The sequence below is a fragment of the Eucyclogobius newberryi genome, unplaced genomic scaffold, assembly GCF_026437365.1.
Source record: "Eucyclogobius newberryi isolate DKJ021-1_F unplaced genomic scaffold, fEucNew1.0.hap1 SCAF_19, whole genome shotgun sequence".
In the NCBI taxonomy this organism is placed as follows: domain Eukaryota; kingdom Metazoa; phylum Chordata; class Actinopteri; order Gobiiformes; family Gobiidae; genus Eucyclogobius; species Eucyclogobius newberryi.
In genome coordinates this window covers 18,389,652-18,405,081 of record NW_027315823.1, presented here as the reverse complement: position 1 = coordinate 18,405,081, position 15,430 = coordinate 18,389,652, and the positions used below count along the sequence as shown (strand labels likewise).

The following is a 15,430-nucleotide window of genomic DNA, read 5'->3' as shown; positions in this document are numbered from 1 at the left end:
TAAACTTGTGTATTAATAAAAACTGGATGTGTTAATAGTAAGTAACCCATCGACATTCTTAGAACAGAGGTCCAAACTAGATTGTGTGCATTTTGATGAAGGAAAATAAAAAGTATTTTATAACATCTTTATTAACTAGAAAATGATGTTCCTTTTCCGTACAAGACAAGGACGGAGAAGGATGTTTGGAGTCTGAAAGGTTTGGGTGCTACATGTTTTCTGCAGCTGGTTAGAAATTACAGTTGTAAAGCCCTGATGGTCTGGCCCTTTTTATTCACATGTAATACACAGTTTGACAATATAAAAGATAAGTCATGTTGACGTGTGTTGACTTTCCTGTCCACTGGCTCTGGCTCTCTGGCTCTCTGGCTCTCTGGCTCTGTGGCTCTGGCTCTGGCTCTGGCTCTGGCTCTCTGGCTCTCTGGCTCTGTGGCTCTGGCTCTGTGGCTCTGGCTCTGTGGCTCTGTGGCTCTGTGGCTCTGGCTCTGTGGCTCTGGCTCTCTGGCTCTGGCTCTGGCTCTGTGGCTCTGGCTCTGTGGCTCTGGCTCTGTGGCTCTGGCTCTGTGGCTCTCTGGCTCTCTGGCTCTCTGGCTCTGGCTCTGTGGCTCTGGCTCTGTGTCTCTGGCTCTGTGGCTCTGGCTCTGTGGCTCTCTGGCTCTGTGGCTCTCTGGCTCTGTGGCTCTCTGGCTCTCTGGCTCTCTGGCTCTGGCTCTCTGGCTCTCTGGCTCTCTGGCTCTCTGGCTCCGGCTCTCTGGCTCTCTGGCTCTCTGGCTCTCTGGCTCTCTGGCTCTCTGGCTCTCTGGCTCTCTGACTCTCTGACTCTCTGGCTCCGGCTCTGGCCCTTTAAGGCGGTCACCTTTGTCCAGTGAAGAAGTTTGAGAAGAGGGTGGTTCCTCCAGGCGCAGACTTTGGACATGTGCAGAGACCAAAGTGGAGACACGCGAGAAGCTGTCAACCAGCGGAACTCAAGACATTTAGATTTCCAATGGCTTTAGGAGAGTTTGTGAAAGATGTGTCGATGTGTAACTGTGTGATGACTTAAAGAGACAGAAAAGCAGGTAAGGACGCGGTCATTAGTTATTACACATCGGATCCCGGACAGCTTAAGACTTCCCGACAGTCACTTATTTTCGGCGCAGACGAACTCATCGTTGCCGGTGAATTCATCGCACTTTCTCCGCGCGAGTCTTCTGCGGCCGCTCTCACCGGGCCCGGGGGAAACATGTTGCAGAATGGAAACGACAAACAGAAACCTTCACCAGGGGCAGACGCCGAGACCCCGGCGGACTGCGGCGAGGACAGCGCCACAGAGAAGCCCGCGGACAGAACAGACGCGGCGGGCGCAGAGGACACGCACTTCCCGCTGCCCGCTCATCCCAAAGTGGAGATGAAGCGCCACGCGGTCACGGACGATTACACCCTGTCCACGCACGTCCTGGGCCTGGGCATCAACGGGAAAGTCCTGCAGTGTTACAGCAAAAAGACCGGACAGAAGTGCGCGCTCAAGGTAAGTCACAGGCATGTCGTTTTATTTTCTCCAGCAGCTCAGAGACTCAAGAGACTCAAGAGACTCAAGAGACTTTAAAGACTTTAAAGACTCAAAAGACTCAAAAAGACTCAAAAGACCCAAAAGACTCAAAAGACTCAAAAGACCCAAAAGACTCAAAAAGACTCAAAAAGACTCAAAAGACCCAAAAGACTCAAAAGACTCAAAAGACCCAAAAGACCCAAAAGACCCAAAAGACTCAAAAAGACTCATCCATCCATCCATTTTCTACCGCTTGTTCCCTTTCGGGGTCGCGGGTGACTGGAGCCTATCCCAGTGACTTCGGGCCTTAGGCGGGGTACACCCTGGACAGTGGCCAACTTGTTCAAAAAGACTCAAAAGACCCAAAAGACTCAAGACTCAAAAGACCCAAAAGACTCAAAAAGACTCAAAAAGACTTTAAAGACTCAGAGACTCAAAAAGACTCAAAAAGACTCAAAAAGACCCAAAAGACTCAAAAAGACTCAAAGCACAAGCGCGGACAATGTTGCTTTCAACCCGTTTTTATTTGACACAACAGCCGTGTCAAGTTTGTGGTGAGATGTGTCCACTTTGCCTTTTACACTCACAACTCACACATTCAAATATAATCATTGTTCTTAATAGGCTCTAAGGGCAAATAAATGTGAAAAGGATGTCAAATTGTCAAAAGATGCAAATATCATAACACGACATAGAGTCAATTTTGCAAATGGCTACAAAGTAAAGTAAATTTAAATTTCTTGTATTGCTTTTTGTATTACTTTTGATAATGCACCCTTCATGATGTAGGCCACAGTCAGTATGTGTGAGTATCTGATCACACAGACTGCTCGTGCCCCCTTCTGAGCTCGTGCTGTACATGTGCAGTACATGTGCAGTACATGTGCAGTACATGTGCAGTACATGTGCAGTACAGGAGGGCAGGAGCATGGCCTCAGCTTGAATCAGAAGTGTGTCATCGCTGTTCCATGCTGTGATTGAGGCTGAAGTCTACTGTTAGACGGAGACACCTCGCAGAGCTGATCACGAAGCCTGCGCCGAGCTCACCTGACACCATTGGCCTGCTTGACTTAGATTTAGTGGCTTACAGTAATCCACCTGCCAGAGCGGACAGCAGCAGACGTACAAGTGGACCCACTGCGCCAGAGACAGGAGACTTTTTTTATTATGGTCACGCAAGTTGGAAAATGACTCAAGGAACATGCTTCAGACACTCCTTCCACCAAATGCACTGTGGAAGCTTTAGGAAAGAGTGAAAAGGCAGTCTTTCTCTTGTCACATGTTTTACTATTATTCATACTATACAAACTGCAAAGACAAGTGTTTGCGACGTTTCAATGGTTTCGATTCTCGCCATACCATGAGTTAGATATCCTTTTGTCTGCATTTCCACTCATAAATAATGTAACAACTGTAATGCGCCTATAATATTCTTATCAAGAGTTTCCAGGTCTGTTCACTGGTCTTGTAAAGTCCCTATTGTGCTGAAACAGGTTTGTATACACGTGAAGTAGAGCAGCATTACCTGTTAATGACCATGACCTGTTTTTGGTCTCTGAAAGAAAGAAAACCCAGCACAAAACAGGAAACATGCTACAACCAGCAAAGATATACTTATATTCTGTGATTTTTGGGTCAATAAATGTGCCCGGTAGTTAATGACACCAATATTTTTTGAAGCGGCACAGGCTCAGCTCAGTGGCCCGACACTGAGTTCTGAATTAAGTGTTTCTCTGAGCGGCTAATGTAAGCGAGGCGTTTAGCTTTAATCCACTTTGCAGAAAAGCTGGAAGGGAGCCACGCTTTAATGTAATTCACTTACTCTCATCAGGCTTCTTTAACTGGGATTTGTGTTACTCCTGAGAGACACACTTCGTTCACTCTTTTTATTTGTATGCTTCAAAACAACATTAAAGGTCCGTAACATTAAATAGCATTATATTCAAAGAGCTATCAACTTGATCGGTAACATGTGAATATCATTCATACATTTCTTATTACCAGTTGCTTGTCACAATAACATAAGATATGCATTTTAAAGTGCAATGTATTGCTACAAAAAATATCACAATGAATGATAATATGGAAACTACTTTATGCCACTGACACAAATATCTTAAAGCAGAATAATCCCTCTAAAACTTGTACTAAATGTCAGTAAAGAAGCGTCACCTGCTATTAATTATTCAACCGTCTACAGCTCAAATCTCATCCTACTACAAAGAAATAACAAAAAATTGACGCAAAAGAAAATGTACACACTATAAATACTGTGTATCAAAAATTATTGTTCCAGCTTTTATTAATCATATAAATTTAAATATGAATAATCGTGACAGACCTATGCAAGTTGCAAAGGTGCAGTATTATTTGCAGAACTATTATAGCACTAGTACGGGTGTATCATAAAGCATCAGTGGTGGAGTGGATTTTGCATCAGATTCAAATTTGCCCTCAGAACAGACAGAGACAGATTGTAGAGCTCTTTGGAGAGCACAGAGACCTCTGCAGACTCCTGACTCCCCAGAGGCAGTGAAGGATGGTTCAAATACAGAGGACACATTTCCCAACAGGGACAGTAAAGTGTACCTTAACCTTATTATCATGATTTCAGGTTTTGAATGAATGTTGCCTCTTTCTCCATAGTTTTTTCTTTTATAGATTAAAGATAAGCATGTTAAATGTACTGTGTAGCTGCGCAGTGAAGAGACATGGTGGTGGAATGGGCAGCTTTACATATCTAATGCCAGAGCTTAACACAGGAGGTAACTACACCAGTGATAACCTCACATCTACAGTGTGTTTGTGGTCACTGAGCGTGTTGTTTATGGGATAATATAGATTAGAACTCGTCACTGACTTCATTTGATTGCTGAAAACGTTTGGAACAATATTAGGTTGTTTTCACATTTTAGGATCTTTATAATGGAGAATCAGCAGATATTTGGTCCGGTTTATAGTTTATATTCTCTGTAATTATACACATGAAACAAATGCTGTCTCAATGTCTTTTCTGTCAGCATAAATAAACAAAAGGGTTGTTGTTTTGTGATTGTTGTCAGTTAAACCGTAGGATTAATATGGCAAAGTTCGACATTTCTGGATCATACGTTTGGACAGTCTCCCATAGAGTTCTACAGGACCTGACATCGTGCCCGTATGTTTGGCATTTAAAAATAATTAACTATGTGTCCTTGAAATCTTTGGGTATAACCTGAATGGTTCATGGGGTTGCAGACTGTTCTTTGTGTTGCTCATTAACCTTTTATTGTGGTTGCATTGTTGTACTTAGTCCCTGCATAAAGTTGTGTAAAAGCTGACCATTGCGCGTCGAAAAAAAATCTGGGAAGCATTTCGATCCGTATTGTGTATGATATGTAGGTGATAATGTCACTTTTGAGTTTGGTTATGTTACAGTTGTATTAAAAGTGAATGCATAATTTCAGTAGAAAAATAATTCAATAATAATTTCATAATAACTGTTGTAAGTTTTGTCATGTGAAAATATAATGGGTCCAACATGAACATGATGATAACAGACAAAAACAACTTGACATTTTGCTTTAGACTATTATGATGTGTAATGAAACCTCTTTTGCACCTCTTCAGAATTTTCACAAAATCAACCCTGAAGAGTCCGGTCATAATTAGGAGACAGTGAAATATGCAGGCACCACACATCAGTGCATTCTTCAGAGCAGTGTGAAGTGAGGCTGGTGGAGTCACAGTCGCTAAAGAATTAAGGTTTATATCTTACTACGCCTTGTGAGCGTTTAAAGCTCTGGGACTGATTTAACATGAGGGAAAGAAAAGTGGAAAGTTAAAGCCGCTCTTTTGAACCATATTTACGCACATATTATATTTATTTATTTATTCATTAATTTCTTGTATTGTAAGAACCATCGTATTATTAAGGCCCATTATGTTTGTGATCTAATTAGATTTATTTTTATGGCCACCAAAGTGAACAAACTGCTGTTTACATTGTCTTAAGGGCGTCTCAATGAAGACTGTAATAACATTATCCGGAAATGATCATCTTTCTATTCTTATTAATGTAATATAGATAAACATTTTATTGTAGCTCACACTGTTTGCTTCAATAAGGTCATAAAACTGTAAAAATCATAGATGAGCCTGTGCTGCATTCACATAACGTATCTGTTAACAGGAAACATACTTACTCGCTCTTAACGTCTAAAATAAAAGGAACTATCAACCTCCTGAGCATTTGAAACATTGTTGGAAAGCTATAACCCTAAGATCAACTATTATATGTTTATAGTTGTATTATTTATATCATTTTTTTATATAATATATTTATATCTATCAAAGTGGCTATACTTGTCCATGCCAGATAATGTCAGCTCTCGTAAAGGCAAGTACCGTAAGACAGGGTCAGGTTAGTACTTGTGTGGGAGACCGCTGGAGGACCAGGTACCACAGTGGGATGAAGTTTAGCCAAGACACCCACATTGCCTAGAAAAGTGCCTTGAAGGTGGAAAAGCACTATATGGATACACTGTAATAATGATAATAAACAAACAAATAGAATACATTCAATAGACCTTTTTTATGTATATCACCTGTACTTTTATTTGTTATTTATTTAAATAGTCTTGAAATCTGTTTAGTGATACTAGATTCAACTTTGAATTGAGAAGACACAACAAATGCTCAACATACCGTTGGGGCATATCTCCCAAGCTTTACCCCTCCTTAATATGAGCTGGATTTGAAATCAGCTTTTGCCAATGAAAGAGTACCAGCTTCAAAAAGAGCCCAGAACCTGTTGTTTAAATACTCCTAAGGGTTCAGAAACTGCATTCATTTTAATTGGGGTCAGAATGATCAGAGGTCAGACTGCTGGTGTTGCTTCAAAAAGTGGTGGATTTATTCAATTACATATGCGTGATTTATGTCTGTTGAAATGGCAGGTTTGTGGAGCCACTCTCTTATTTTACTTTGTTCAACATTTGTGGTCTTTCACTTTGGTTATTGCTTTCAAAAACAGTCAACAGAGTCATACAGGCGCGGGCACTGCCTCTGACATCACCACGTCATTAAATCATAGATCTAATTTCTTTCTGCACACGTAATGTTTCACAAATGGTTTTAATTGTTTGGTGCTGATATTGTTGCCTCCTCTGTTAGTCTCTGTCATACATGAGTCAGTCAGGCCTTGAACTGTAGAAGATCACTTCATAACTGTCATGTCCCAAAATACAGTGTGACGAATGAGCAGGCCTATGTCGGGACCTGCCACCTGCTGCGGCTCATGTGACCAGCCCTTTCTTCTCTCTGTGAACACACGCTCTCTCCGGAAAATAATTCAATATCATACATAATGTGGCAGGGTTTGCTTTTCTAATTATGAAGATTTGGCTGGTGGTTTAGCCCCGGTGCTAAGTATTTATCACGGTTTCAGTCAAGTTGCAGTTTGTGAAGAAAAGAAAAGGAAAAATAGCAGTTGAAAATTACAGGAAGTCGTGGTGAGTTCTATAATGAAATTCCTCTATTTCTGTCATCAGTAAGAGGCATTACGTCAAAAAGACAGATATACAACTGACACATTATCAATATCACAAACATTTTCAAAATATTTTGTAAAATCTTTATGTTTGAATGAAATATATAGTCTAATTTGTCACTTTTATTGGAATTGATTGTTTCATAGAATAGACTTATTTGTCCTCTTGCACGACACTTCAGCACAACATACAGTTCACAATGAATCCACTGGGCGGGCGATAAGAGCTTGTATGACGAAGGAGGTGAAATAACATTCATGTTTGATATGCAAACCTATCCTATTTCCCAGAGGAATGAGCGCTTTTCATTTGAGTTTGTTGAGCAGATGCATCGATATTACACTTGTGTTTTCCCTGTCTCTCCTCAGATCCTCTATGATAGTCCCAAAGCCAGGCGCGAGCTGGAGCTTCACTGCCGGGTCTCAGGAGGTCCGTACATCGTGCGCATCCTGAGCCTCTACGAAAACATGCACCACGGGAAGAAGTGCCTGCTCATCATCATGGAGTGGTATGTTCTGCATGAACGACACAGATCCAAACAGGCCAAAAACGGTTTAGAAAGCAGCAATAAATGAACAGTGTTTGAAAGTAATTAAATACATGTACCAAAAATATCTAATTTTGAGTAACCACATTTCTTACTTTTTGTGGGGGTATTCAGAATACAGTTACTTTCCTAAAACCAGAGGAATACTTTGTGGTATTTGATCATGAAATGTGAGTTTCAAACTGTACTGTATTAGTGAGAGAAAACATAAATGAATAAATGTATAAAAAACAGTGAAACAAAAACGAAAAGCTGTTTTGATCCCATGTTGTGTTTTTATAGAATACAGTACTCTAATTAGACCAATTAATGGAATTAATTAATGGAAGTACATTTTAATGCAGGTGCTCAGTATTCTGTTACTAAATACATTTTCAAAGTATTCTTCCTAACACTATAAATGAATGAAGTGAACCAAAAGTATTTAACATTGATTTCTTTAGTAAGTTTTAGAATACATGTTGATGTTGTTATAACTGAGTAATGTCATTCTGAAGTAACAATTCTCCTATTGGAAGACATACAATACTTGACATGGGACAGGCCCATCAACAGACATTTGGGGGCGCGGGGCAAGGGCATGGGCTCCTTTAGTATAAATTAACAGGTTCCAATTCTGGCCCCTGAGGAACAACAGACCTCTTTGCCCTGCCCAGTCTGTAGGGGCCATTCTATTCAAACTGGGACTACAGACAGGAAGCTGTATTACTTCTGCTTAATATTTTTGCTTTGTTTTCTAGAAAACACAGACTAAAAACCCACATTAACTACCTTTTCTAATCTGTGGTAAATGTCTCGCCATCATGAGATATTGATGGATCAAAGTGTTTGAAAAAATAAGTCACCATTGTTATGACATAAAGTGACCTTGCTAGTGTAATCAGTGGGCCACTTCCTGACTGTGGCCTTTAACACATTAACTGTCAAGAGGGAGTGTCTGAGAGAGGATGTCTGAATATGGTTGTGAAAGCTGTGTGGGAGGCACTCTTTGAAACTGAAACACTTGGTTGGAAAGTCTGAGTTGACAAAGTAGCACAAAGTAGGTCAAAGGACCCCAAAACCAATGGATTCGTACTCAAATATTAACTCTACAGACAAATTAAAAAGGTCAAGCCCATCAATATTTGTAGTATTGTTTCTTGAGGCTAATAACAGCAAATATAGCAGCCAGCTCTTGAGCCGCCAAATCGCTCTGATTCCACATTCTTTACGCCATTATCAGCCCAATTTGTAAACTATTCACTATTTCACCAAACAAACCTGTGTGTCATCATGTGTGTTTCAGTATGGAAGGGGGAGAGTTGTTCAGTAGAATTCAGGCCAGAGGAGACCAGGCCTTCACAGAGAAAGGTGAGGACATCAATTCAGCACAAACCTAATTGTTGTATTGGCATTTTGATTTAAGACGGTGACCATGTTTCTTTGTTTCCCAGAGGCGTCCGAGATCATGAGCGACATTGGAACCGCAATCAACTATTTGCACAGCATTAACATTGCACATAGAGACATCAAAGTAAGCATGAGACTGTGCTATAATACTTTTGATAGTTTGGTGATCAATTATTATGACATTCTGTGTTTTTTACAGCCTGAAAACCTCCTGTACACTTGTAAGGAGAAAAATGGAGTCCTAAAACTAACTGACTTTGGCTTTGCAAAAGAAACGACGCTACACAACCCCCTGCAGACGCCCTGTTACACGCCGTACTATGTTGGTAGGTGGGAGAGTATAAGTGCATGTGGCAGGTTACACCCATTTCCCTGGAACGTATTATTAACATAATCATATATACTGTGAGAAGGTCTTACCTAGTTTGGCCATTTTAGTGATGTTTATAATTTCACTTCCTGGTTTGACACAGTTTGTTAACACACTGCAAACAAGAGGCAAAGCACGTCCAGTTTAACTAACAAAAATATTTACCATTATTTTGTTTTATTCTATGTTTAAACTGTCAGAAAATCATGTTCCTCGTTCATACATGTGTGTGTTATAAAAGAGCTCAGGATTGAATGCCAAAAAGTGATGACTAAATCTGCAATGTTTTTAGACAACAATGCAAAACGTTTACTCCATGAGTTTAAATATTGATGACTTCACTCTTACGTCCAGCTCCAGCTCTGTCCGTTACTATGGCAGAGAGGTGACTTTAAGGGTTTTGAATAAAGCTGTTTTAAAAATTAAAATAGCTTTGTCTTCCTGTAGATATCCTTTTAGATTTATTTTATTTTTTAATCTGGGCCTGAAATAAATTTTAAAATGCTAAAATTAGTTACACCAACTAATATTATTTAGAATGAAACTGTTTCTGTTCCCCACTTGGTCTTAAATGAATCAGGAGGCGCAGAAAAACTTCCTGTTTCTGCTGTTTCTATCATGAGACCTCTGAACAATTGTGATGTCACACTTCACAATCCCAAAGAGAATCATCAGAAACACAATGTTAATAGATAGATAGACGTGTTTATCACTATTGTGTCAGAATACGTTTGAACTCTATGGTTAGCGATTAGCATCTTAAAATCTCTGGTTTCACATTAGGCTGATGATGTGCGACGACACAATCCTGAGCTCTATTGATATGATTGACAGTAATATGAGACTGATATACAGTAGATTCCTTTATAGAAATCAGCGCTTCTTTTCAACTTATTTTCTTGTTCACAAACAACCACTTGACTGCTGTAAAGCTATGATCAATATGGACTTTGTGAGTAACTCTATCGTGTCTGTATTGTTTCCGATCAGCTCCAGAGGTTTTGGGTCCAGAGAAGTACGACAAGTCCTGCGACATGTGGTCACTGGGGGTCATCATGTACATCCTGTAAGTAAACTCTGCTAATGCTTTTGTCATCCATTATTTCTTTGTGTTGTTAATTACGAATACATGTATTTTTTTCAGACTCTGCGGCTTCCCACCATTTTACTCCAACACGGGCCAAGCCATTTCTCCAGGGATGAAGAGACGCATCCGGATGGGCCAGTACGAGTTTCCAACACCAGAGTGGGCCGAGGTGTCACTGGAGGGTGAGAGGAAACATTAGATATGTCCAAACGACAAATTAAAGTGGCTTGATAAAGAGCTTCTCTAAGTAAATAAGATGTTGGAATAAACCATTCACAAATGCAAAGGTACATGTACTAGACTGGTTAAACTACAAATATTACAAATAAAACTCTATGAAGTACACAGACAATAACTGAATGCTAATATAATCATTTTATAACAGCTATTTTTTTTAATTAAAGGCGGTTGGCAATTGGAGTACATTTGATTTATACAGACAAAAGGTTTAGCCACATCCTCTTCAAAAACAGCAACATCAAATTGCTGAATTGTGGGGTAGATTAAGGAAACGGCACAGATGATAAATTATAGTCTCAGTTTGTAGTCAAGTGATCAATTTTTTGATATTTAGAAGAATGTTTTGAAATTCTTTTCATCAAATAAATAGTATTTTTTACACAGCAAAAGACGTGATCAATCGGCTTCTGAAAACAGACCCCAACGAGAGAATGACCATCACACAGTTCATGAACCATCCTTGGATCAATGTAAGCGTTAGGCCCGCTCTGCCCCTTCATGTCTCTGCAATTTCTTTGTCTGTCTTAACATAATGTTTGTTTGCATGCAGCAGTCCATGGTGGTCCCGTCCACGCCGCTGCACACCACCAGAGTCCTGACAGAAGAGAAGGAGCTGTGGGACGATGTCAAGGTCAGTACAGCCCTGACACCTGCTGGACACTGCAGGTGTTACAGTTTACTTCCCCCAGGCTCAGAGACATTTACTTTATTCAACTCTAGTTAAAGTAGTTAAAAACAATACCAAAACACAGAAAAAAATGCTTTAAACAGTGTCACAGTTGTCTCAAGATAGTTCATGCTTCATAAGGTCTCAAAGTGTTGCTGTTTGTTTTGTATTGTTCTCTCTCTCTCTTTTGGTATAGCGTAAAACACATACTTTGAAGACTTGCAACTACAGTAGGTGGTGGTAAATGCACCTTTTCAGTTGGCTGCCCACCGCCATTAAAAGCAACACACCAACAACAACAACAACAACAATGAGGTCTCAAATTCACGGCCTGACTTTGAGGCCCCCTCTGAGATTATTTAGGACTATAAACACATCACCTTAATACAAACGTTTCTGTGTATTGAGTTTCAACAACTGAATATATTAATTTGAGGATCAATCATTTTAAACCAATGTGCATCTAGTTAGAGCACATTTCATATTTGAAGTGAAAAGCAACAGTAGAATAGATGAAAAATTTAACTTCGTGGAAGGTGAAGGCCAAAATGGTGCCCGTGGTCATAGGAGCACTCGGGGCAGTGACCCCCAAACTGGAGGAGTGGCTACAACAGATCGCTGGAAAAACATCAGACATCACAGGCCAAAAAGTGTAGTGCTCGGAACAGCAAAGCTACTACACAGAACCCTCAAGTTCCCTGGCCCCGGGTGAGAAGGGGAATGATGTTTTGATGATTATATATATATATATATATATATATATATATATATATATATATATATATATATATATATATATATATATATATATATATATATATATATATATATATATAGTACTTCAAAAGTGCTAGATCCAGCTCAAATCTCAGAAAGGTTCCACATTGGTAAAGAATACATAAAAATAATTTTGGTTATTTAATTGAGCCTTTGAGTCTGGCATTTGTATGTTTTATGTTTTAAGTGTGTTTTATTTTAGCTGTAAACTAAAGATTGTGGGTGTGACCAAAGAAATCCATCCTGTGTCTTCCCTTTATGAAACGTCTTTGGCCAGAGAGAGAGACAATTCCACACAACCTTTGTTTAACCTATGTATTATTTTTTATCAGCCCCCAGGGGGAGCCACGTTCAAAAATCAGCCCTCAGCCTGAACACACAATGCCTGTAGTTCCAACACAGTCTGGGTTTACACAACACTGTAAAGATCATCACAAGTCACTGCTGGGTGAATTCCTCTGAGAGGTTTCTAAAAGTCTCCAATCAGCAAACACCTTCTGTATGGACTATCTGCAGAAAAGAAGAATAGAAAAGGGCATTCCTGCACTTCTTATGTTTGATACGATTTCAAGAGAACGGTCTCCAAACACAAACCAACACAATAGTTTTGGCTTTTCCGTTTAGCAATGAAAAGTTGAGAAAGTCATACATTTCACATCCTTGACACATTTCACGTTGTTCAAAATGAGGAAATATGGTTATATTATAGTATAGACATTGGTTACAGATCACTATGTATATAAAAAGTCTATTCTGTATTCTATAGGCCTGCTTTACTCCTTCATTCACTCTAATGTCGGAGGAATATTGTCGATAATCTCATGTGCCTTTATTCTACAGGAAGAAATGACCAGTGCGTTGGCGACGATGCGTGTGGACTACGACCAGGTGAAAATTAAGGATTTAGATACATCAAGCAACCCGCTATTAAACAAGAGGCGTAAAAAAGCTGCCGCGGGTGGAAAGAGTGGCTCCACTGTCTGTCAGAGTCAATAGACAAAATAACTGTGTGAAAAAGGCCTGCGTCAGAGGGCTCAATGGACAGTTGAGAATTTGAACCTAGAATATAATGTTTAATGTATGTTATGTATTTTACTTCCTTGCTGTTTGTACTTTGTGTGTGTTGTGATACGTGCTGAGATCAGAAAGCCTGGGTGAAGTAATTTTGTATGAATATAATTTAGTCACAGACAAAATGTGGACTGTGAAAAAAACTCCTTTTATTGTCTTAATATTGTCTGCTGTTGATGGCCTTCTTCATTAAAGTCTAACTTGAGTCAACGTATCTTATCATCAATCATGTTACTTCTTTCTAATTCTTCCGTCGTGGGTGAAATGGCTTAAATAAGCACGTGCACTGTTTGGTGGCAGTTACTGAATATGTTCATGTCAGTTTTTATTTTTCAATCGCCTTAGGCACATTTTCTGAAACCTCATTAATCTGGCAGAACTATAGCACACTTTACAAAACTATTCACTTCAGTGGCAAAACAGTTTAGAATGTTTGAAGGATCTAACTTTGAGAACAAGACTTAAAACTATAAAATATAAATCAAATATTATATAGTGTGTGCGCACACACACACGTTTGTGTGTGTGTGCGCGCGTGTGTGTGTGTGTGTGCGTGTGTGTGTATGTGTGTGTGTGATAAATTACTTTTTAGCATCAGCTATCAGAACCGTTGGATAATGGCAGTGGCGTGTGCTCATGGCAATCTAGGCAGGCAGAGATTGACCAATAAGATCTAAATACATGTTTTATTGTTCTGAAATATATCCAAATATCCGTTTTCCCCTCACTTCTGCTGCTGAAGCTTGACTGGGAATCACTGTGTCTTTTAGTAGCCTCTACAGGCCACTGAGCAGTACTGCAGGAAGCTTGGCAGTTCTTCTCCCGCAGCTGCTCAGTCTGTGGCTGTGTTTAGAAGCCTGTTTATGCTCCGCTCTCTAACATGAGCTTTTAGAACCAGAGCTGAAAGCAGCTTCTTTTAGAGGTCTGCACATGCGCTCTGAGGACCAAACAGCCTCAAACCCATGGATCTGAGCTCAAACCACGCTGAGTAAACGTGTTTGAATCAAGGATGTTTGCAGGTTTTGCCTTAACTGCGTGTGCAGTTTCAACAAGTGACTTAAAAACTATCTTTTAGAGACAAGTCTTTGTTTATAGCTAAGGCTCTGTTCATGTTTCCAATTATTTGATGTTAGTTACAAATACAGGCAGTATTTTAAAAACATAGAGCACTAATTTGTATAATGAATTGATCAGTGAAGTGTGACTATTCAATCCCTCCAGCATTCATATTAGGTAATGTAGTTAAGCTCAGTGAGATAGGCGTGAGAGATTTTGGTTCAAGACTCTTTTGTATGTACATTTTTTTTCTTTTGTTCACTTTTGCGAGCAAATGGTATCTACAAATATTGATGAACACCCCAAGCCTGCTTGCCCCTCCGTAAAGGTCACCGCACGCTACTCAACAATGGAGTCTTTGGATCCAAACCTGGTTCAGTCATGTTTTTACTACAGAAGTCTTTATGTTTCTACTCCCTCTTTGGTCGGATTATAAAATGTCTTCATATTGTGTGTCTTCTGTTGTGTGTCTGTGTCTTTGGTCAATGGACCTGGAACAGTGTGTGCTGTTTTTGGGGAACAGACTGTAAAACATGTGAAGACAAAACTATTATAATTGCGATCTGTGTTTAAATACTTGTTCATTGTGTTTTAGGTTCTGCAAAATGTGTTTTGTAGTTTTGATTTGAGAGGAAAGGCTCGATAATGGATGGAAGGAGGTGTCAATATAAGCAGAGTGTTTGATCCCTGGGCGAAACATTTTGGAATTTGTGAAACATTTTTGACATTTAATAGGGTAAAAGCGACTGAAAAAAACTACAAGTTGCTGTAGCCCAGCAGTGGTCAATCTTGCTGTGGATAAACAGGATAGAAACTCATTTAAATTACAATCAATTTAATCACATTCAGTGCTTACTTTTACTCGATTTCACTTCATTGAGAATTATTTTTAAGTAACAGCGAGGCGATGATTTCACTGTAGACGGATCCTCTATTGAAAAGCACTGTGCAGGTTGACACATTTCAACACAACACAACAGGTTTGTTTTAGATGTAACAAATACCACTGTGAGTTATATTGTATTGTCACGCCGGCTCAAGTGCTAACTATAAATATAGAGTGTGAAGTCATTTTGGGAAGCTGGCATCTGACGCTTGAAAGGTCAACATTATTATGGTTAGATTATAAAGCCAATACCTTTGGCCCACTTCAGATCACATGGTCTT

At 39.6% G+C, this 15,430-nt stretch overlaps 1 protein-coding gene across 2 annotated transcripts; it reads left to right on the top strand.

Moving 5' to 3' along the window:
* The first annotated feature begins 941 nt into the window (after positions 1 to 941).
* mapkapk3 (MAPK activated protein kinase 3) lies at positions 942 to 13,421 on the top strand. 2 transcript variants are annotated; one of them, XM_072452002.1, is made up of 11 exons: positions 942 to 1,058; positions 1,140 to 1,507; positions 7,428 to 7,567; positions 8,892 to 8,956; positions 9,040 to 9,119; positions 9,195 to 9,321; positions 10,356 to 10,431; positions 10,510 to 10,634; positions 11,077 to 11,162; positions 11,243 to 11,323; positions 12,977 to 13,421. In XM_072452002.1, exons 2-11 carry the CDS (start codon positions 1,223 to 1,225, stop codon positions 13,130 to 13,132), a joined length of 1,221 nt encoding a protein of 406 aa, XP_072308103.1. In that variant the 5' UTR covers positions 942 to 1,058; positions 1,140 to 1,222; the 3' UTR covers positions 13,133 to 13,421. The 2 variants fall into 2 exon arrangements, with proteins under 2 accessions (XP_072308103.1, XP_072308102.1); XM_072452001.1 differs by lacking the exon at positions 942 to 1,058 and having other exon boundaries at positions 1,091 to 1,507.
* The last annotated feature ends 2,009 nt before the right edge of the window (positions 13,422 to 15,430 follow it).